This window comes from Anomalospiza imberbis, chromosome 7, assembly GCF_031753505.1.
Source record: "Anomalospiza imberbis isolate Cuckoo-Finch-1a 21T00152 chromosome 7, ASM3175350v1, whole genome shotgun sequence".
NCBI lineage: Eukaryota > Metazoa > Chordata > Aves > Passeriformes > Viduidae > Anomalospiza > Anomalospiza imberbis.
Window position 1 is genome coordinate 16102676 of NC_089687.1, and position 20926 is coordinate 16123601.

The following is a 20926-nucleotide window of genomic DNA, read 5'->3' on the forward strand; positions in this document are numbered from 1 at the left end:
AGATGCTCTGCCAGGGGTGTTCTTGCAGCACCCCACACCAGGGATGCTGAATCCTGCCCTGTGCTGCAGAGGCCGTTTCGGGGTGATCCGGCTATGCAAGGAGAATGCCACAGGGAAACACTTTATGGCCAAGATTGTGCCCTATGAGGCAGAGCGGAAGCAGAGCGTGCTGCAGGAGTATGAGATCCTCAAGGCGCTGCACCACGAGCGCATCATGGCCCTGCATGAGGCGTACATCACCCCCCGCTACCTGGTGCTCATCTGTGAGAACTGTGCTGGCAAGGAGATCCTCTACAGCATCGTGGACAGGTACAGGTGGGCACAGGGCCACCGGGGACAGTTGCTGGTATGGGACTACCTGCTGATGGCACTTGCCCCCAGGTTTCGCTACTCAGAGGATGATGTGGTGAGCTACATACTGCAGCTCCTGCAGGGCCTTGAGTACCTGCATGGCCGCCGCATTGTGCACCTCGACATCAAGCCAGATAACATCATCGTCTCAGGCACAAATGCCCTCAAGATCATTGATTTTGGCAGTGCCCAAACCTACAACCCACTTGTGCTGCGGCAGCTGGGGCGGCGTGCTGGCACTCTGGAGTACATGTGTGAGTGGGGTACCACCGGTGTAGTGGCATGTGGGACAGGGACCCAACTGGGGCATGCTTATTCCCAAAGGTGTGCATGTATGCCTATGCTCTGGGGGACTTGGAATGGGAAGGAACTGTGTCCTTGGGGAAGGTGGGAGGTCTTTGGAGTGCTGGGGGTGTCTGTAGCTGTGAATTTCTGTAGCATCGCTGGGGTCAGTGGGGGAGTCTGCGTGCTGTGGGGCAGTTGGGGTATCCTTGGAGGCTGGCTGGGCTCTGCCAGGATGCTGCAGTGTCAGGGAGGGGTGTTGGAGGGTGCAGTAGTGAAGTGCTGTGGCTGCTGTGGGTGCTTGGCTGCTATGGGTGTTGGGAATGTTGTGGGTGTTGGGGATCCTGGGGATCTGGGACTTCTGTAGGTGCTGGGGATACTGTGGATGCTGTGTGTGCTGGGGCTGCTGCAGATGCTGGGGCTGGTGTCTCTGTGTATATGACAGACCTGCTTCCCTGCCCACAGCGCCAGAGGTGGTGAAGGGGGACCCGGTGGGCTCTGCAGCAGATGTCTGGGGTGTTGGCGTCCTCACCTACATCATGTAAGAGAAGGGGTCAGGGGGATGAGAACCTTGAAGTGTAGTCAGCCCCACCCAGGGCTCGGTGCCACAGAGGACACCAGTGATGGTGGGCTGAGGGATGCTGTAGCCCAGCAGACCCTTCCCAGCTGGACATGGGAAGATGAAGTCATCCTGGGTAGCTGTGGCTTTTTCAAACCAGGGATGGGGGGAATTGGGACAGCAAGTACCCTCCTATTGCTGTCCCCCCAGCCCATCACCCCCTCCACCACCACAGGCTCAGCGGGCGGTCACCATTCTTTGAACTGGACCCCATCGAGACAGAGAACCGCATCCTGGCAGGGCGCTTTGATGCCTTCAAGCTGTACCCCAACGTCTCGCAGACTGCTGCCCTCTTCATCCGCAAGGTCCTCACTGTCCACCCATGGTGAGTGTCCAGCCCAGCCAGGGAGGACACATGGCACCAGACTGTGCCTGTGACTGAGCCAACGCCCTGTCACATGGGACCCCTCCAGATATCATCAGTGGGAGCCCAGAGTCCATCACTGCTCTTGGAGAGGGCTGGGACCCCCTGGGTCTTGCAGGGCAAGGGTGGTGGCTGAGTTTGGGGGGTGGAGCAGCAGTGGGCACCCCTGGCAGTCCCTGATGCAGAGCTGGCTCTGCCCCAGGAGCCGCCCCACAGTGAAGGACTGCTTCGCCAATGCCTGGCTCCAGGATGCCTACCTGATGAAGCTGCGCCGCCAGACCCTGACTTTTACCACCAACCGCCTCAAGGAATTCCTAGTGGATCACCAGAGGCGCCGTGGCGAGGCTGTCACAAAGCACAAGGTCTTACTCCGCTCCTACCAGGGCGGCCAGCCACCAGGGCCACAGTAACTGGTGACTTGGCCACGGCCATGAGGGGCCGGGGAGCCAGAGGAACATTCCATGGGCCGCAGTACAGGGCGGCTGAGGAGGAGCCAGGACACGCCAGGATGAGTCCATGGACCTCACGTGCTGCTGTCGGGGATGATGGTGGCCAGCAGCATCATTTTGGCAGTGCCGATGAAGAGGAGGTGCTGCCGCAGCCAGACCAGCTGTGGGATCTGGCAGTGGGAGGGTGGTGGGAAGCCTTGCTTTAAGGAACAGAGAATGTGGCAGAGGGTCGGGGGAAGAATGGGATGCAGACAGAGGGGCAAGGGAAGCCCCGGGTGGGAGGGGAAGAGCTGCCAGTTTGCTAGTCAGCCCTGGCCACATGGGTCCCATCAGCCGTGTGCCTTACACTGCAGCCTGCAGCTGCCCCTGGCCACGGTGTGGCAGTCCTCGTGCTCCCCCCTGGTTTGCACACCAGCACCAGAAGACTGAGGTTGCTCCAGTGGTTCCTGCAGAGAGGGGCTTGCTCACAATCCCCTGCCAGCCAGCACAGCCCCAGTCCTTACAGCTGGGAGGGGGGGCTGCCAGCCCCCCACCTTCTGCTCCTCCCAGCCCTGGTCCTGGCAAGTGGGTTTGTGGCTCCAGGACCGATGCCGGTGCCTTCCCTGGGGCTGTCGGCTGCACCTGGTACCAGGGTGGGGGACTGGCAGGCAGCCCCTCTTTGCAGGGGGGCACCCAGGTGCCATGCACACCTCCTGTGTCTGCTCAGTCCCACGCTGCTCGTGCTCTGCCCACCCAACTCCAGACCTCGCCCTGTACCCCACTACCAGCCTGCCCCAGACCCCTCACACCTTCCACCTGACCCCGAGGTGCCTTGCCCTGCCCTGTGCCCCCTCCTCAGCCCTCCCCGGCAGGTGGCACGATGCGGGGTGCCCTGAGCAGGGGGACAGGAACAGCGGCTGGGCACTCACCTTCCTCATGCTGCTGTAGTGATAGGGCTTTATTTATTGATTTTGAGAAGAAGGCGTCTGCTCATTCCAGTCCCCATTCCTGTGCCCTCCTCTCTGCCAGGCTCTGGAGTTGCCAATGTCCCCATGGTTTGGAGCAAGCAACATGCCAGAGCAGCAATAAAGACCCTGAGCAGCCCCTCCAGTTTCAGTGCCTTCCTGGGAGGGAATTGCACGATTGTGAAGTGCAGCCCCTGGTATCTCGGGAGGGTCTTTGCCCCAAAACCTAAGGACCCGAGTCCAGAAAGTATTCCATGTGAGGCTGGGCTTCTATGTTGGAAACCTGGTGAAAAAGTCAGGGAAACTGTGAAGCCCTGGGGCAAGCGCAACGGGGCTGATTCATATGGCCCTCACATCATGGAGTGAAAATACGGAGTGCCAAAGGGCCCGATGGTGGCTGGGACAGCGGGACAGCAGGGCAGGGCAGGGCTCCTGCTGCGGGCATGGCAGGTGCCGGTGAGGGACCTGATGCCTGGCTATAAATACCGGCTACCCATATGAGGCCGTGCCGTGCCGGCAGGGACTGCTCCGGTTACGGCCCGCTGGTGCTGCGCCCGCCGCTGTGGGCAGGGCCACACGCGCAGCGCCCGGCGCCCGCGGGCAGTCACACGCTTCCCGACACACGCACACGTGCTTACAGACCGGTGCCTGCCGCACGGCCCTGTGTCCCAGGGCGTGTCAGAACCCACGGTGTCCCCGCACGGCGCACCGACGCGCTGGGGCACACACACAGCCAGAGCACCTGCTCCGCACGCTCCCGCTGCGCTGCACAGTCCCGCACGGCCACAGCCGCTCCCCGCACACTGGAATGGACCATCGCCACCGCACTGACCATCGCCCCCGCACTGACCATCGCCCCCGCACTGACCATCGCCCCCTCACTGACCATCGCCCCCGCACTGACCATCGCCCCCGCACTGACCATCGCCCCCCTCAATGACCATCGCCCCCCGCACTGACCATCGCCCCCATCACTGACCATCGCCCCCGCACTGACCATCGCCCCCGCACTGACCATCGCCCCCATCACTGACCATCGCCCCCATCACTGACCATCGCCCCCTTCAATGACCATCGCCCCCGCACTGACCATCGCCCCCCTCAATGACCATCGCCCCCCTCACTGACCATCGCCCCCGCACTGACCATCACCCCCCTCGATGACCATCGCCCCCTCAATGACCATCGCCCCCCTCGATGACCATCGCCCCCATCACTGACCATCGCCCCCTTCAATGACCATCGCCCCCTCACTGACCATCGCCCCCGCACTGACCATCACCCCCATCACTGACCATCACCCCCATCACTGACCATCGCCCCCCTCGATGACCATCGCCCCCCTCACTGACCATCGCCCCCCGCACTGACCATCGCCCCCCGCACTGACCATCGCCCCCATCACTGACCATCGCCCCCGCACTGACCATCGCCCCCGCACTGACCATCGCCCCATCACTGACCATCGCCCCCCTCGATGACCATCGCCCCCTCACTGACCATCGCCCCCGCACTGACCATCGCCCCCCTCAATGACCATCGCCCCCCTCAATGACCATCGCCCCCATCACTGACCATCGCCCCCGCACTGACCATCGCCCCCATCATTGACCATCGCCCCCGCACTGACCATCGCCCCCCTCAGTGACCATCGCCCCCCTCACTGACCATCGCCCCCATCATTGACCATCGCCCCCGCACTGACCATCGCCCCCCTCACTGACCATCGCCCCCGCACTGACCATCGCCCCCCTCAATGACCATCGCCCCCGCACTGACCATCACCCCCATCACTGACCATCGCCCCCGCACTGACCATCGCCCCCTCACTGACCATCGCCCCCGCACTGACCATCGCCCCCCTCAATGACCATCGCCCCCGCACTGACCATCGCCCCCGCACTGACCATCGCCCCCCATCGATGACCATCGCCCCCCTCAATGACCATCGCCCCATCACTGACCATCGCCCCCCGCACTGACCATCGCCCCCCATCGATGACCATCGCCCCCGCACTGACCATCGCCCCCTCACGGCCGCAGCCGCCCCGCCGGCTCCGGGCGCTCCCAGCGAGCGCGGTCGCCCCCTGGCGGTGGGAGCGGCGCCGGCAGCAGGCCCCGGCGCGGCGCTGACGTGTCAGAGCCACGTGCGCGGAAGTGGCGGCGGGGCCGGGCCGGGCTGCGGGGCTCGGTTGCGGAGCTGGGGCTCGGTTGCCGAGCTGGGGCTCGGTGCGGTACCGCCGGAGCGGAGCCGAGCCGCGATGCCGCTCAAGGCCGTCATCCTCATCGGGGGCCCGCAGAAGGGTAAGTGCGCCGGGCCCGCGGGGTGTCCCTCCGGCGCAGTGCCCGGCCGACCCCGCTCTGCTCCACAGGGACCCGGTTCCGGCCGCTGTCCTTCGAGGTGCCTAAGCCGCTCTTCCCCGTGGCCGGAGTGCCCATGGTGCAGCACCACATCGAGGCCTGCGCCAAGGTACGCGAGGCCGGGGGGCTGGGGCCGTGGAGGCAAGGGAGAAGTGCCATTCCTTTCCTTTCTGATCCCTTCCTCCGTCCCTCCCCAGGTGCCCGGCATGAAGGAGATCCTGCTGATGGGTTTCTACCAGCCCAACGAGGCCCTCAGCCGCTTTCTCGTATCGGCACAGCAGGAGTTCAAGGTTCCCATCAGGTGGGCAGGAGCTCTCTCACTCCTAGGGCACACACAGTGGCACAGCCTGGCTCAGCCCCTCACCTGCCTGCCCCAGCCAGGCAGCCCCCAGTCAGCACTCTGCCATTGGGCAGGTGGGCTCTGTGGCACTGTGGATGGGCGCAGCTTGGTTCCCCAATTAGTTCTGCCACTTTGCCTTTGCCTTGGCCCCTGCCCTGGATGGTTCCTGCTCCAGAGATGCCTCTCTAGCACAGCTCTAAGCTGCCACAGCCTCCTCCTGTGCAATGCCTGCATGAAACCCATCAGTGAATGGCATGATTATGTCTCTCCAGTCCTTCCCAATCCTGCTGCCGGTTGGTGCCACTAGACATCTGCTTCCCTAAGCCCTCCCTTTTTCCTGCTTGGCTTGTAGGTATCTGCAGGAGTATGCAGCCCTGGGCACAGGTGGTGGCATCTATCACTTCCGAGACCAGATCCTGTCAGGTGGTGCTGAGGCCTTCTTTGTCCTCAACGCAGATGTGTGCTCAGAGTTCCCCTTACAGGAGATGCTGGAGTTTCGGCAGCAGCATGGGGACGTGCACAGCTTTGTCATTCTGGGTACCACAGTGAGTGGCAGTGCTGGGGAGCAGAAGAGCTGCAGTGCTCTGCCATGGGTTTAGAAGCCAGCAGCTCCTGTGGTGGGTGGGTCCCAGTCTGTGAGGTCCGAGTTTCATCTGCTCTGCTTCCCTGTGCCTACTGCTCCACCACTGCTAACACTGTCCTTGTTTCTTAGGCCAACAGGACACAGGCACTGAATTATGGCTGTATCGTGGCAAATGCGGGCACACAGGAGGTACTGGAGGGCCTTGGGGAGTCGAGCACAGTGTGGGTGGCAGGTGCTGTGTCACCTGCGTGGGTCTGTGGTCCTAGTGTGTCACAGAGGGTGTGGTGCTGGATGGAGGGACTGCACCCTGGGATTCATGTCTCTTCCCTCGCCTCCAGGTTCAGCACTATGTGGAGAAGCCTAGCACGTTTGTCAGTGAGATCATTAACTGTGGCATCTACCTCTTCACACCTGCCATCTTCCAGCACATTGGCGAGGTCTTCCAGAGGAACCAACAGGAGCTAGCACTGTGAGTGCCTCACTGTGCTCTGTGTCCCTCCCACCCCCTTGCTTCCTGGGGCTGCAGCAGCACACTCATCCTCCATACTTTCTCTATCTTTTCTCCTCCTTTGCCATCACTCACTTGTTTCCTGGTCCTGCACCAGCTGTCCTTACCTTGGGTAAGTCTCCCTCTGTGTCTGCACTCGCTGCTCTCTGGGCTGGATTGATCCTAGTGGTAATGCATGCTCTCCCTCCCTTCTCCAGGCTGCTGTTTCCTCTGCTCTGCTCCTGGTCAGCTTGAGACTTTCCCTCTCCCTTTTTCTCCTCCCACCCCATTCTCATTCAGCTCTGAACAAGAGGCTGAGCAAGCCTTTCACCTGGGAATGCTCTCCTCCCCTCTCCAGCTCTTTGCACCAGCCAGCCTGTCACCTCATATCTCTGCTACCACCCAAGTTAAAATCCAGCTGTGCAGGCTCTGGACTGGGGACAGGATCATACACCCACCTGGACTAGGTGGGGCTCTTGCACCATCAAGTTTTGGCTGAGAGCTTATTTTGGCTGTCCTTCTGCTGCTCTGGGGCTCAGTGAGGCTGTCCCAGCCTAGCCTGACAACTAGCACTCTCCCCACTTTCGGGGAGAAGCGCATGGCTGGGTAGGAATCCAGGATTGTCAGAGTCCCTGAATTTGGGGAGGGTAGGTCTGCTGGGGTCCTTGGCTGAGGCCATGGCTGGGGTGGGTGTCTAATAGGACTCTTGCTTCCAGAGAGGAAAATTCTAACGGCTGGCAGCGTGCAGAAGTGATCCGGCTAGAGCAGGATGTTTTCACGGCCCTGGCTGGGAGTGGCAAACTGTATGTCTACAAAACTGATGGCTTCTGGAGCCAGATCAAGTCAGCTGGGTAAGTGCTGGAGCTGGTGTAGCAGGAGCATCAAGTGACCTGTACCAGGGATGGGAATGATCTGTATCATGGCTGGGAGTGCAGGGTGCTCAGGCAGAGCCCTGGGGGTGGGTGGGTGGTGCTGATTTTGGATCCTCCTCTGCCCTGGTAGTGCCAGAGTGACAATAACAATCTTCTGCTTTTCCTCCTCCAGCTCTGCTATCTATGCCAGCCGCCTTTACCTGAACCAGTACAGCAAAAGCCACCCTGAGAGACTGGCCCAGAACAAACCTGGAGGCCCTGTCATCCGAGGTACCATTCTGACACACTAACGCTTTTGGAGCTGCCTAGGGAGGTGGTGGGACCCACGAGTGGGACACCCCTTTATCTGAGAGGCAGGTGCTCCTGTGGGTTGCCTCCCCTGAATCCTCTGCCTTGTGTTGCAGGGAATGTGTACATCCACCCAACAGCCTCCATCGACAGCACTGCAGTGGTGAGTGCAGGCTGGGGGGGCCCTAGGGCAGGGACATGCTCAGGGATGTCAAAGGCATCACTGTCCTTGTCCTCATCATCTGCCTCTGTCCTCACAGCTGGGCCCCAACGTCTCCATTGGGGAGGGTGTGACAGTGGGCGCTGGTGTGCGTGTGCGAGAGTCCATCGTCCTGCATGGAGCCTCACTCCATGTAAGTGGGGTTTGCCTGAGGGAGTAGGTGTTGACCCTCACCCCTTGCAGGGAAGCAGCAGCACCCTGCATTCCTCTCTCCTTCACCCCAGGACCACACCTGTGTCCTCAATACCATTGTGGGCTGGGACAGCACGATTGGGCGCTGGGCCCGGGTTGAAGGAACGCCCAGCGACCCTAACCCCAACGATCCCTATGCCAAGATCGACAGCGAGACCCTTTTCCGGGATGGGCGCCTCACACCATCCATCACAATCCTGGGTACGTTGCTGCTGTATGGAATCACCCTGGGCCTGCTCACCGAGGCAGCTTGTCCCCTCCAGCTAAACCCTTTGCGTTCCCCTCCCAGGCTGCAGTGTCACCATTCCGGCTGAGGTCGTTATTCTCAACTCCATTGTCCTTCCTCACAAGGAGCTGAGCCGAAGCTACAAAAACCAGATTATTCTGTGAGTCATGGGCAGCACCAGCCCCCTGCTCCCTCCTGTGCCCCACAAGAGCCTGCACTGAGGCCTCACATCCTGGGAGGTTCTCAGCACCCCCAGAGGCATAGGTGCAGGCCAGGAGCCCTGCAAGTGCCTGACTACTGCTCCAGACAGACATTAAAGCTGATGAGCGTCAGCCTTGCCTGCTGCTTCTCTTGCAGCCCACGTACCAGCCCTGGGCCAGGGTGAAGGCTTTGGGAACAGGAGGTGACCCTGGCACAAGCCTGTGTGCATACACAGGGAGCACTTGCTGTGTGCGGGGTCTTGGGTCCAACTTTGTGTGTTTCTCCACCAAAGGGCACTACCAGCACCACCTTGCCACTCCTACCCTGCACTATTTGCTGTCTGCAACTCCCTGGAAGGTCTTGGCCTGTCTCCAAGACCTGGGGGCTTTGAATGTGCCTGTCATGTGTAGGCAGCTCACCCCATAGGAACAGACTGAGGCTCTTTATTTCAGCATGATTGCAACAGCTTGAGCTGGGCTCCTTGCCTACTGATGGGAAAACAGCAGTGCCAGGCTGTCCTAAGGGCACTGGCACACACGAGGGCTGGGTCGGACTAGCAGCCTTGCTGGCCCTGGAGGGAGCTGCAAGAACACCCCTTCCCCCAGTACCACCTCTGCCCCCTGGGCTCAGTGCGAGCCAGGAGAGCTGCCAGCCCTATCAAGCCTGCTCTTGTCAGGTTGAGACCTGTGCCTGCTGTCTAGGCAGGGCTCAGAGTGAGGGCAGCAAGCCCCTGCTACCCTGGTGGGCCAACAGCCTCCATCACACCAGCATGGCTGGAGCTTGCATATCTCCCCTTGTCACCAGCCTCATCCACTGGGCACCAGAGCAATCATCTTAGTGACTGTGTGCAAGTGGCAGAGATTTAGCACCTCACTTTGTGTCAAAAACCTGATTTAATGGAAGGCAGTTTCCTCCTGAGCCTGGCATAGATTGTCTACAGTAACCAATGCTGCCCTTTATCCTTTTTACCTCCCTGGTTTTGAACTCTGTGCTAAAGCCCTGCACTCCACCAAGGGCTCCATCATGCCTCTCATTTTCAGCAAGGCACTGTATTAGATATTCTCTCTCCATCCATCCAGTACCATCCCAGTTCGATGGTTTTGGAGTAAATCCTTGCTCCTAGCCCTGTGCCTTCCTGTGCCAGTTCTCCTGTGGTCCTGGGCAGGGATTAGCTGTTCCCTAGCTTTAAGCACATTAAACTCCTTCAGTTTTGCCTCTGCCTTGGATGCGTTAATTTCCTTGCCCTCTGGTGTACACTCCTGCTCTGGGGAAAACTGAGCCAAAGTACTTGCTTTCAGGATTGCACATGAATTTTCTCTCATGTGCCCCATCTAGTCTGGCTTTTAATAGGGACAAAGGTTTATTGGCTGCTCGATGTGGCACAGGGGCAGTTCTTATCCCTGTTGTGTAATGCCTCTTTTCCCTAAACTCCCTCTGCACTGGTTGCCCCTTCTGCAGAGTTATCTGGGGGACAAGCCCTGCCTGGGACATTGCTCCATTACAGCATGATCCTGCTTCCCCCTCTTGGAGGGAAAGAGCTGTACATCCCAGCCCTGCTTGGGCTTTGTGCACCTCTAGCACTGCCTGAGTTGGAGGGGAGGAAGGAGTTAAAAGGCCTCCACTGAGGTGCCAGGAAGTCTGGAAACACTTTAAGGTTGTCCTGCCCTGAGCAGCAACAGCTCCAATTACTTGAGGCCAACATCTGGGCTCAGAGAGGGGCCTCCCACATCCGGGGCTCCAGAGCAGAAGAATAGGGCTTCAGCTCAGGTGGGAGGGGGCTCTGCCTGCCCTCCCAAAGCAGAGGTTCTGTGGAGCATTGCTCAGCTCTTGTCTGCTGCACAGCCAGGCTCCAGTGAGCCCCAACCTGACAGCAGCAGGGCAGGACAGACAGCAGCCACAGCCAGGTGTGTTTTGCTGCAAACATTTAATTCAAACCTGATTCAAACTACAAGCACTAGTGTAGTGTCCCTGCCACCACAGCTGGACAGAGCCAGCTCTGCTCCCCTGTCCCCAGGGAGGCACCCCAGGGAAGCAGAGGAGAGCTTTGAGCTCAGCACTGTCACCCCACAGGCAGCTGCCTGTCCTGCAGTCTTTGCTCCTCCTCCAGTGCCAGCTCCGTGTCCCGAGGGAGCCACTGCTGCAGGCTACACAAGAGAAGGGAAGAACCGGCCCACCTTCCTCGGGGTTGGCCCCTGCCTGCGTGGGGAGAGATGAGTCAGGGGTACAAAGCGAGCTCCCCTGGGCCCCCACCCACACCCGACAGCACTCACGGGGGCCGGGTGGCCGTGCCCACGCAGCTCCTCAGGGTGGTGGGGAGGCAGCAGGTTCCAGCCGGGCTCAGCTGGCCTGGCTTGGGCTCCGGACAGGCAGTGGGCTGGAAGAATGTCTGTTCTGCAGACAGATTGGGGACAGCTATCTCACCCCAGCCATGAACAACCGGGACCCTTCAAGGAAGCTGAAGGCCTCGGTGGGTGGGGGCTGGGGCTCCTGTGCTCACCACATTCACGTCCCAGGGCTGGCACTGGCACCAGGTTCTCCTGCTCTGTCTCCACAAAGCCTCTCCAGAAGCTGGGTGGCAGTGAAAGGAGACGAGCCACCACCTGGGCAGAGAGAGGTGTAGGATGGGGACACTGGCAGTGCCCAGGGTACACCCCACACCTCAGGGACCCCTCACACCTTGCACTGCCGAGGCGTGTCCTCCATGATGGCGAGTGGTGTGGGGTTGGCTGTGCTGTGTCCCACCAGCGTAGGGCCAAACACACGGGACAGGTTGAGCACATCCATCTTGCAGTCAGGGCTGTGTGACACCCTGCAAGGGGGGACAGAGGGCGTGAGTATGCTGCCCAGCCCAGGGGCTCCTCATCCACAGCTTCCCTGCTCTAGGGCGCAAAGCCTGGGAGGGGCAGAGAGATGGGGAGATGGGGACAGACCTGTGCCAGGATAAGCCACTCACCTGAGCAGGTGCAGCATGAGGAAGGCCAGGGTATCCCTGTTGGCTGGGGGCAGCTTGCTCACCACATGGCGCAGGGCTGTGTCACTGGCAGCATCATCGGGGATGTCTGTGGCAGTCCCAGGGAGCAGTGTTAGGGGAGAAGCAGTCCCTTCCCCCTCCCTCACCTTGGGACCCCCTGCTCACCAGCAGCCCTCAGGAAGGCAGGGTGGAGGCTGAAGGTGACCAGTGGTTCCTTGAGTCCCCGCAGAAAATCCTTGAGCACCCCACACACAACATGGATGTCAGTCACACTGCTGAGGGCAGGCAGCGTGCCCCCAGCCTGCAGCAGCTTCCGCTTCCACTCCCGCACCAGCTGCTCCGCGCCTGGCACCCGGTACAGCCCTGTCTGGGGCACAGGGAAAAGGGCTCAGCCCCTGGGAACCACAGCATTGCCACTTTCACCATCCTGGCCCCTACCTCTGTCAAGCCTCGTGTCTCCACCTCAGTCACGCACTGCACCACCAGTGTGGGCACCAGGGGCGGCGTGGACGGCGCGAAGTCAGCCAGCACACCCTGGGGAGAACAATGCCAACCTGCGCTGTGCCCACCACCCAGCCTCGTAACCAGGGCAGGCAGAGGCTCAGCATCCTAGGGCCAGTAGCCCTGAAGCCTCATGAGGACATGGAGAGCACTGCTGTGCCCCCCTCACCTCCCGGGGCCAGGCGTGGTGGTGAGGCCTGGGTGTGCAGAGGCTGGGGCACTGTTCCCGACACTTGGTGTGTAGCAGCAGCTGGCACTGGCAGCACTTGATGGCAGTCTTCCCGAAGCGGATGCGGGAACCACAGACACGACATGGCTCAGGGCGGATCACCTGGAGAGGGGGAACAGGATCAGGGCCCCCCCCTTCTTGCAGATACCCAGTAACACTCCTTTATCTTCTCCCAGCCAGGTCCCACTGTCTCCATCCATTCCCCTTGCAGGCAGAGCTAAGGGGTTGGGGAATGAAGGAGACAGCCTTGCCCCCCACCGCATAACTCTCTCCCCTGCCCACCTCCCCAGAGGAGAGCGAGGCTGGGTCACGCACCGTTTTGGAGGTGAACTTGTGCTGGACTGGTGGGAGACTCTGTGGAGGTGAGGGGAAGGGGGCTGGTGCTGGCTGTCCCACTGAGCTGCCCTCAGTGTGGCTCTCGTGCCCTGCAGCAGGGCAGCCCAGATCTTCACTGGTGCCCCAAACTGTGGTCAGCTCTGCAGAGGGAGGAGGCCGTGGAGGGAGACCTGAAAGGCAAGCCACTCCATCTACCAGCTAGGATGTGAGGAGGCTTCCCACCTCCCAAGGCATCTCTGCACGAGACAGTGGCATTTGGCATGTCCAGAGGGCCCCAGTGCCTCCACAGTGGGGACAAGCATCCCCCAACAGATCCCCTCCTTCCCCTGTGACAGCAGCACCTTGAGGCTGGTCCCATAGCACCCATCAAACCCCTTCTCAGCCCTTCCTGTGACCTGCACGTGTGGAGACACGATGTCCCTGGCGAGAGCGGCATTGAGGCACCAGAACAGCAGGCTGGAGGCTGTCAGCAGGGCCTGGGACCTCAGCAGGAGGGGGCATAGAGGGGACACTCACCTGTCAAAATGGGAGACCAATAAGATAAGTGACTGCAGCCCCACAGTTCTCCAACATCTCCCACATGATCTCTGGTCCACCTGATCCCCATCCCTGTGGTCCTGCACAGGCAGGGATGATGGGTACAGGGGGATGTGGGCTTCAGGGCAGTGGTCCAGCATAGCCAGGGATGCTGTCCCCACTGGGACCAAGGTGATACAGGCTGAAGGACACAGGCACCCAGAGGAGACAGCTGAGCACTGTCCCCACAGCATCCACATGACTGAGGGCTGCAGCATTGCCTTCTGGCACTGGGAAAGGCCATGCACCTCATGCCCTGCCCAGGGCACACTGGGGTCTCTACTCACAGCATTATGGGGTACCACAGAAGAACGGTGCCGCTTTGCCATCACCACAGGGCCAACCTGAGGGGCCAGGGACACACGCTGGAAGCAGAAGACAGCATGAAGAGCAGACAGAGACACCCCCCCTCCCTGACATTTCCCCACTCCCCAGAGAACCCAAGCCAAGTGGCCTCAGCCCAACAAAAAGTCCCAGTCTCACCCTACTCCCCAAGCACTTCAGGCCCCACACCAGGCATAATGGGGACTCAGGCTTCCCCACCAGAGCCAGCCCAGGGGCTGGGGGAAGCCAGGTCAGGCCTGCAATGCAGAGGTGTGAGCAGAGCGGGGTGCGGGATGCCTGCACATGGTGATGAATTATTGAGGAGCCCAGCTGGGCTACGGTGGAGCATAATGGAGTTTCTATTGATTGTGGGAGGTTTGCCGAGAGACGATGCTCCCAGCACAGCATCAGTAAATTAAATTCTCTGCCAAGCTCCTTGCAGCCTCCTGTACTGGGATGGAGAAGTATCTGGGTGTCCTCACCTTGCATGGCACAGGGCCAGCATCCCAGCCTGGGATGCACACTGGGACCTTGATGGGCAGAGGGACCCAAAGGGCATGTTGAAGGAGTGTGATCAGAGCTGGGGGATCCCCACCCACACAGAGGCACAGACACCACCTCAACACCAGCCCCCAAAACTGCCACATCCCAGCATTTCCTCGTACCTGCCTGTCCGGAGCTTTGCGCTTCAGGGTCCGCACCACCGTCATATCAACATCCTGAAAGGCAGCAGGGAGTCTGAGGCTGCATCAGGCCAGGGGCATCCCCAACATTCATCTCCAGCTCTGATAGCAGCCCACCCCGAACCATGGGGCTGTGCCACTTGCAGAAGTGAGAGCAAAACTACACCCTCACTATTGGGGTAAATCCTGAGACTCACAGCCGAACACTTCTTACCACATCATCCTCAGTGCGGTCATAGCTGATATCCGAGTGGGACAGGAGGGACTGGCACGACTCATCCACTGCAGATGACCTGTAGAATGAGCTCAGCTGGAGCAATTGCCCTCTCAGCCTACTTGTGCAGCTACTCCTGGGAACCCACAGCTGATACCTCTGCAGAGCCCAGGCACCTGCTTGCTCAGCCAGCCCCTCAAGCCCAGCAATGATGAGGGGGAGAGGGGCACAGCTGACCCCAGGGCTGCCCGAGGGGTTGGGGTGAGGACCACCACCCCTGCTCACCTCCTGATGGGTGCCAAGGCTGCCCCAAGGCGCCGGCCAGCCAGGGCACTGAGAACAGAGCACTGCTCCCTGCTCAGTGCCTCGTGTCCCCATGGTTCCCGCATCAGCAACTCAAGGACCAGCTGAAGTTTTCGCTCCTGCAAGTGAAACAGGGCAGTGGTGAGCAGGCGAAGGGCCCCGCAGCCAGCCCCACAGGGTACTCCTGCGGCCGGCCCCCTGACCTGCTTCTCCAGCTCAGCCTCTGCCCGGTGCCGCTTCTTCATCTCCACCTCCACTTGGTTTCGGGCGTGCTTGAGCTTCACCTCCAGTGCTGCCCGCTCGGCCTCCACACGGGCCAGCTGCTCGCGGGCACGACGCCCATCCTGCTCTAGCCGGCAGCATCTCTGGCGCGTCGCCTCAAAGCACCGAGCGATCCGGATGTAGTCTGGGGACAACAGCAGTGGGTGGTCAGCCGGGACGGCGGGCCAGCCCCCAGCTTCCCCAGACCACGCCGGCGGCAGAGACGGGGGTGCCGATGTGCCCCGGGACGAAGGGTTACACACACCCACCTTCCTCCACGCTGCCGCCGAGCTCCAGGAGCTGCAGCCCCTGCTCCAGCTGGGCCAGGAGCCGCCCGCAACGCTGCCGCAGCATCCCGCCGCCCGGGACGGGACGGGGCCGGGTCCCCGCAGCCAGGCACCCCCTTTCCACGTATCCACCCGCAGCTCCTGCCCCACGCTTTCCTCTGACCGCCGGGATACACTGTGGAGCCCCAGGACAGCGCAGGCGAGAGGGCGAGGGGCCCTCCCGGCCGGCCTATGTGGGCCTGGGGCCGGGGTGGAGCCCGTCCCGGCCCCGCCTCCGCCTCCCGCCGCCCCCGGGGTCCGACCCGCCGCCCCGGCGGCTGCCGGTGCGGTGGAGCATTCCCGGTATCTTAGGGCGTGGGATGCCCCGGGGTGCGGGTGGCAGCACTGGCTGCAGGGTTGCGGAGGTGAGGGTTGCCTTTGGGGGCGGGGGATGCCCAGGCACTGGGTGTACCTGATGAGAGCACATAAGGGGTGCAGGGGCAGTGGGTGCGGGGTGCTCGGGGAGTGCAAGGGCATCGGGGGGACCAGCGGGCGTGGGAGCGCTGGGGTACAGGGATGCTGGAGGGGGCACCACTTTCCCACGCCCTCATCCCGGTAACGGCGCGGGTAAGGCCGGAGGAGCCGATGTCCTTGTCCGCTGTCCCGCAGCGCTGTGTCCCGCATACCGAGCGGCGGGCGGGGCGGCGGGGATCCCCCGCGCCGAGTCTCCCGGCCTGGTCCGTGTCCTGCAGATGGAGCCACCTCCCCGCCGCAAAGCCCCGTCGCTGCGCGCGTTGCCCGTACTCTGCCCCCGGGTCCCATGCCCGGGGGGCGCCCAGGGCTGCCCCCGGCCCCGTGCCCCCTCCCTGCCGCAGCCCCCGCGCCCTGGCGGTCCTGCTTTCTCGCAGGAGGGTCGGGGCAGGGTGCGGGGGGCGCCCGTGAAATGCAGCTCCCCCTCGCCGGTGCCTGTCCCGACCTGCTGCGAATACCGGGAATAGCAGCGGGGCTGGCGGCAGGGCTGGGCGTGCAAGTCCCTGCGCACACAGACACACACACACACATACAAATACACATGAACAGCTCGCAGAATCTTCGCGGGTCTTCACACCTCCCCGGCTGACACTGACCTGGAGAAGAGGTTTTGCACCCTGTGGACACACAGCATCAGGTCCATCCCAATACCTCCGTGACTCTTGGGAGTGGATGTGGGCTCAACAGGCTCCTCTCTCTGTGCCAGTCCCTCAATCAGAGCCTAGATAGTGACAAGAAAGGGGTATGGGAGAGTACTATTACGTGCCAGGGATGTGTCTCAGGCACTCGGTGAGAAAATAGCCAGGATGTGTAAAATAACTGTAGGGCTCATGTCACTCCAAGGGCTGAACCTAATCAGCATTTGTGACCGACATTGTGTGGTACTGGAGACACTGGCCAGGATACTGCCGGATGGGTGCTGCTGCCTGGGCCCCAGACAGTGCCAAGGCACGGTCCCCCTTTGGGACAGAGACCATCGGGGGCTGTGACAGGCTGGAAGCACCCTGGCGAGACTTTGCTCCATCCTGTGCCAGACCATGGGGAACAGAGGGTGCTTCTCAGCAAAGCTCCTTCCTCCCAAGGTTGAATATGAGTCAGGTTTTGGAGCGACTTTAATTACTACTGGATCGATAGGCTCAGCATGGCCGAGCAAAATCCAATTGCAGCCCCGGGGGCCTGCCTGCTCAGCCCTCCCTGCCCGCTCAGCCCTCCCTGCCTGCCTCTGGGGAGGCATGTGCTGCCTCTCTGTGGATGCTTCTCAATCCCACTGGCCCAGCACCCAGCCATGGTGGGGTAAGACCCCATCCTGCATATGGAGCCAGCACCCAACTTGCTCAGCCCTAGCAGGGGACAAGCATTCCTGGAGCAGGGCAGCAGATGGAGATGCCCCAGCCTTTCCAGTGCTGCCCATGGGAACACACACACACATACACCCCTGAACCTTTTTCCATACCAAATGCATGGAGCAGGTCTGTGGTCCTGGACCCACCTTGCACCCTGGGCACAAGCCTGGGAACCCGCAGGAGGGCAGAGTGGCCTTGGCAACATGCAGGCATCCCCTCTTATGCCCAGGGATGGGTGGGGGGCCCTTGCCACCCATCCTGTGTTCCCGTCACCGCCTGCTACCCCCTCCTAAGCCACCCTGGCTTGGCCAGGTACTGCATAAATAGCTGTTTGTGTCTCCACTCGGCCCCTGCGTGGGAAATAATATCGGCTGATGGAACATAATGCCCTGCTTCACATGTTCAATTTTATCATTTTCCGAGGCAGGCAATCTTCGTTTAAAGCTGAATGGGTTGGGGAATGTTAATGAAGCGCCGGCGCTGCTCTGCACCGCGCTTTATCTCTTCGAGAATAATTTGGGTGAGCTCGGAAATAGAGTTCCCAGTCCCAATTCAAGTGGCGGCAGCACCGCATGCCGATAAAAGTGTAATTCCTGGCCAGCGCATGGCCCTGAATACATGACAATTTAACTCTTAAGGCCCCACTGGGATATGCTGCCTGCAGCTGCCTGCTGCCTGCTTTGGGCCCCTCTGCCCTGTGTGCCCAGCACCAGCGTGGGTGCTCAGCTCAGGCAGGATACGGTCTGTTGCTCCTACTCACCCCAGCCACAGAGCAAAGTGTGCACACCAGGGAGGAGAGATAAGAGGGCTGGAGAAATCAGTCTCCCTGGACAGACAAGACCCCACAGGCAGATCCACGGAGTGCTCTGGGGTTGGGGCTCTGCTGGGAGAGGGATGCCCAGGCACTGAGAGAGAGGGATGATGAGAGGGAAGGAGGGAGGGGCTGGGTTGGGGAACAGGCAGGAGGGAGAGAGCAGGGGAGAGAGGTCCAAGGGAGCATCACATCCAGACAGACTGGTAGAGCCAGCTGGGTGTTCATGGGCCAAGGGCACATGGCTGAGTGGGGGACTCCCCAGGAGTCCTCCTAGGACCTGGTGATCATTGAGGGGAGCAAAGATAACTTGCAGAAGGTGTTTGCTGGTCCTGGAAGGAGAAATTCAGGATAGCAGGAGCAAACAGCCTTGGTCACAAAGGGAAAGCCTTGGGTGGTATGACTGGTCTTGCTCTAAGCCCAGCTGTGGTCTGTCTCCAGCTCTCTTCAGCTGTGCTCTGGCAGCAGGTTCCTGCACAAGGTGATCCTCGGGTCCTGCCTGAACTTCACTGTCCTGGACCCAGCTCCTGTGGCCTTCAGATGTAGTGGGTGGGTGTTCCCAGGGCAGCACAGTACCCTCAGAGCAATGGTGCCTCATATCCTCAGCCACCTCACCCTGAAGACACTGGGAAGGCAGTATCTTGGCCCAGTGAGGGGTCAGCAGGGCCTCTTGGGCACGACTCTGGGCCCCCTCTGGTGGGGCAGTAACAGACCCTTCCCCTGGGAATGAATGGGGCGGGCAGGTTTCCAGCACCGTTAATCAGGGCTGCAAGAGCCAGGATTAATGTGCACTCCAAGGCTCTCCAGTCCCAGCTGTGATCCAGCCCTCTGCTCTCAGCCAGAGCCGCCTCCACGCGCTGAATTATCAGCCTGAGTAATTAAGTGGAGAGCTTTGTTTTAATGCAGACATCTGATGCCTTCGCACCGAGGAGCACAACAACTGTCGCGGGTGTTTATGCTCCGTGCAACACATCTGGCTCACGGGGAGAAAATCCATCTCCACCGCTGTGCGAGATTAAAGGGAACGCAGCTCGGGTGTGGAGAAAGGGAAGCACAGCTCTGCAGACAGCATGGTGGGCAGGACCCATGCCCCTGTATCATCCCACCGGGTCCTTGCACTGCGCTGGCAGGAGGCTCTGGTTCAGGGCTGCCCAGCAAAGCACGCATCGCCTCCATGCCTCGGCTCGCAAGGCAGTACAATGCGTTGCGAGATGAGGGATAATTACAGGCTTGGAGATTAATGGAAATAGGGCAAAATAAAACATGGGTTTATCAGAAGTAGATGGTGCCTGGCTCACCTGATACCTGCTCTTGATAAGAGAACTGGCTGTTGGAGGAGGAGGGACGCAGATCTAAAAGCAGCCACTGTGCCATGCAGAAAATTATTGCTTTGCACAGATTAGGGGATTAGCACCAGTGCAAGGAGCTGGAAAGAGGCTGGTGTGGGAAGAAGCCAGGCTGTAGGGAGAGGGGAGATAGCATGCAGGGGAGTGGATCCTTCTGGGACCACTGTGGATTTGCCTCATTTAATAGCTTCCTCTGTTGCCCCAAAAATGGGGGCTGTGAGGAAATCTGCTGATGCTGCACAAACACAGATCACCTCTCTCTGTTTGGCCCCGAATCACTGTGCTTTGTTCATCACACCCACTTGCAATGTCTGACTAGTCTCAAGGATTTAGTGCTTTTCTTATGGGGCAGCTTGGCTGGCCTGGCACTGGGGTGAGCTGTGCTGTCATGAGCCCCTGCTCCACAAGCTTACCCCAGCATCTCATGATCCCCAACACTTTGTGAGTGCTGCCAGTAGAAGGATTCCCTCACTTGCTGCCCCGTGGCAGGGCTTTTTCCATTAGAGAGCTTGCCATCGCCTCCAGCCCCTCAAGCTCCTGGCTGCTTGGTACTGCTGGGACAGGGGAAGGGGCTGAAGGGGACAGAAAGAGGGACTCGTCAGTGAGGGGAAAGGAGACTCCAGCTGGGATTGTAACTGCTGCATGTGGTGCTCCCAGTGTGAGCATCAAAGGAACCCCATTGAGAAAAACTGTTTTAACTAAGAAAAGCTCCAGGTGGTTTCCAGCAAAGAACACTCTCTGGGCTGCTCCCCCACTGAGAAAAACATGTCAAAATTTGGCAGGAGACCTCTGACCCTGATCTAGTCGAGAAGCAAATGCCGTTGTGGTTGAATAAAGCTGCCTTGCCGAGACTCATCTTACTCCCCGTGGTGTTGAGCAGTCGGGGCTGGTGCAGCCCTGTTCCCCAGAAGGGCTGCCAGTTGGGACCATGTGCTGGAATATGCTGTGCCTGGACATGCAGATACTCGAGGGGCTTTGGCAAAATCTGGCAACAAAAACAGAGCAGGGGGTGTTTGAAGGAGCGGCACAAAATCATCCAACTCTCTGGCAGTCTGGGGTAATTTGAGGCTGGGAAATGTGAGCTGAAGCAGCAAGGGGCCACATAGCCACCTCAGGGCAAGCAGGCTGATTTATTGCCTGCATGAGCCAAAATTGCAGTCCATGCTGGGGGGAGAGGCAGGACCAGATCCCCCGCCTAGAGAGGCTCATTGCAGAACAGCAGAAATGCCACGCATAGTAGACGCATGGGAACAGCTTGAGACATCCCATCCAGTCATGCCTGGCTGGCCATGACTGCTACCCACGCTCAGTGCCTCCTCCCAGCCAGAGCTCTGCAAGCAGAGCCCATGGCAGGGGCAGAAGAGCCCTGAAGCAGCCTCAGGCGTGTGGAGATGGTGGCCCCAAACAAGTGCAATGGGGGCACTGGGCTGGCTATGGGCACTCTCCCATAGG

The 20926-nt window shown here is 60.4% G+C and overlaps 3 protein-coding genes across 11 annotated transcripts in view; 2 read left to right on the forward strand and 1 right to left on the reverse strand.

The window, feature by feature from the left end:
* The window catches only part of SPEG (striated muscle enriched protein kinase), a 38961-nt gene extending 35813 nt beyond the window's left edge, over positions 1 to 3148 (forward strand). For all 8 annotated transcript variants that reach the window (XM_068195613.1, XM_068195616.1, XM_068195611.1 and 5 more), the window contains 5 exons: positions 70 to 309; positions 382 to 605; positions 1099 to 1174; positions 1428 to 1577; positions 1819 to 3148. In XM_068195613.1, the coding sequence (XP_068051714.1) occupies positions 70 to 309; positions 382 to 605; positions 1099 to 1174; positions 1428 to 1577; positions 1819 to 2026 (898 nt within the window). In that variant the 3' untranslated portion in view covers positions 2027 to 3148. The remainder of the gene's footprint in view (positions 1 to 69; positions 310 to 381; positions 606 to 1098; positions 1175 to 1427; positions 1578 to 1818) is intronic.
* Positions 3149 to 5213: 2065 nt separating this feature from the next.
* On the forward strand, positions 5214 to 9999 carry GMPPA (GDP-mannose pyrophosphorylase A). 2 transcript variants are annotated; one of them, XM_068195605.1, is made up of 12 exons: positions 5214 to 5313; positions 5382 to 5479; positions 5568 to 5671; positions 6063 to 6255; positions 6423 to 6482; positions 6632 to 6762; positions 7482 to 7631; positions 7825 to 7922; positions 8057 to 8103; positions 8201 to 8293; positions 8385 to 8553; positions 8642 to 9999. In XM_068195605.1, the coding sequence occupies exons 1-12, from the start codon at positions 5271 to 5273 to the stop codon at positions 8740 to 8742; spliced, it is 1287 nt and encodes a 428-aa protein (XP_068051706.1). In that variant the 5' UTR covers positions 5214 to 5270; the 3' UTR covers positions 8743 to 9999. The 2 variants fall into 2 exon arrangements, with proteins under 2 accessions (XP_068051706.1, XP_068051707.1); XM_068195606.1 differs by having other exon boundaries at positions 7497 to 7631.
* Positions 10000 to 10451: 452 nt separating this feature from the next.
* LOC137477042 (rac GTPase-activating protein 1-like) lies at positions 10452 to 15652 on the reverse strand. The gene is given in 16 exon segments (XM_068195604.1): positions 10452 to 10975; positions 11050 to 11217; positions 11219 to 11379; positions 11456 to 11588; positions 11733 to 11838; positions 11916 to 12117; positions 12189 to 12284; positions 12421 to 12582; positions 12796 to 13007; positions 13230 to 13332; positions 13680 to 13757; positions 14382 to 14435; positions 14614 to 14692; positions 14899 to 15035; positions 15120 to 15322; positions 15447 to 15652. Coding segments are annotated over 16 exon segments (2031 nt in total). The 5' UTR covers positions 15532 to 15652; the 3' UTR covers positions 10452 to 10923.
* Between the last annotated feature and the right edge of the window lie 5274 nt (positions 15653 to 20926).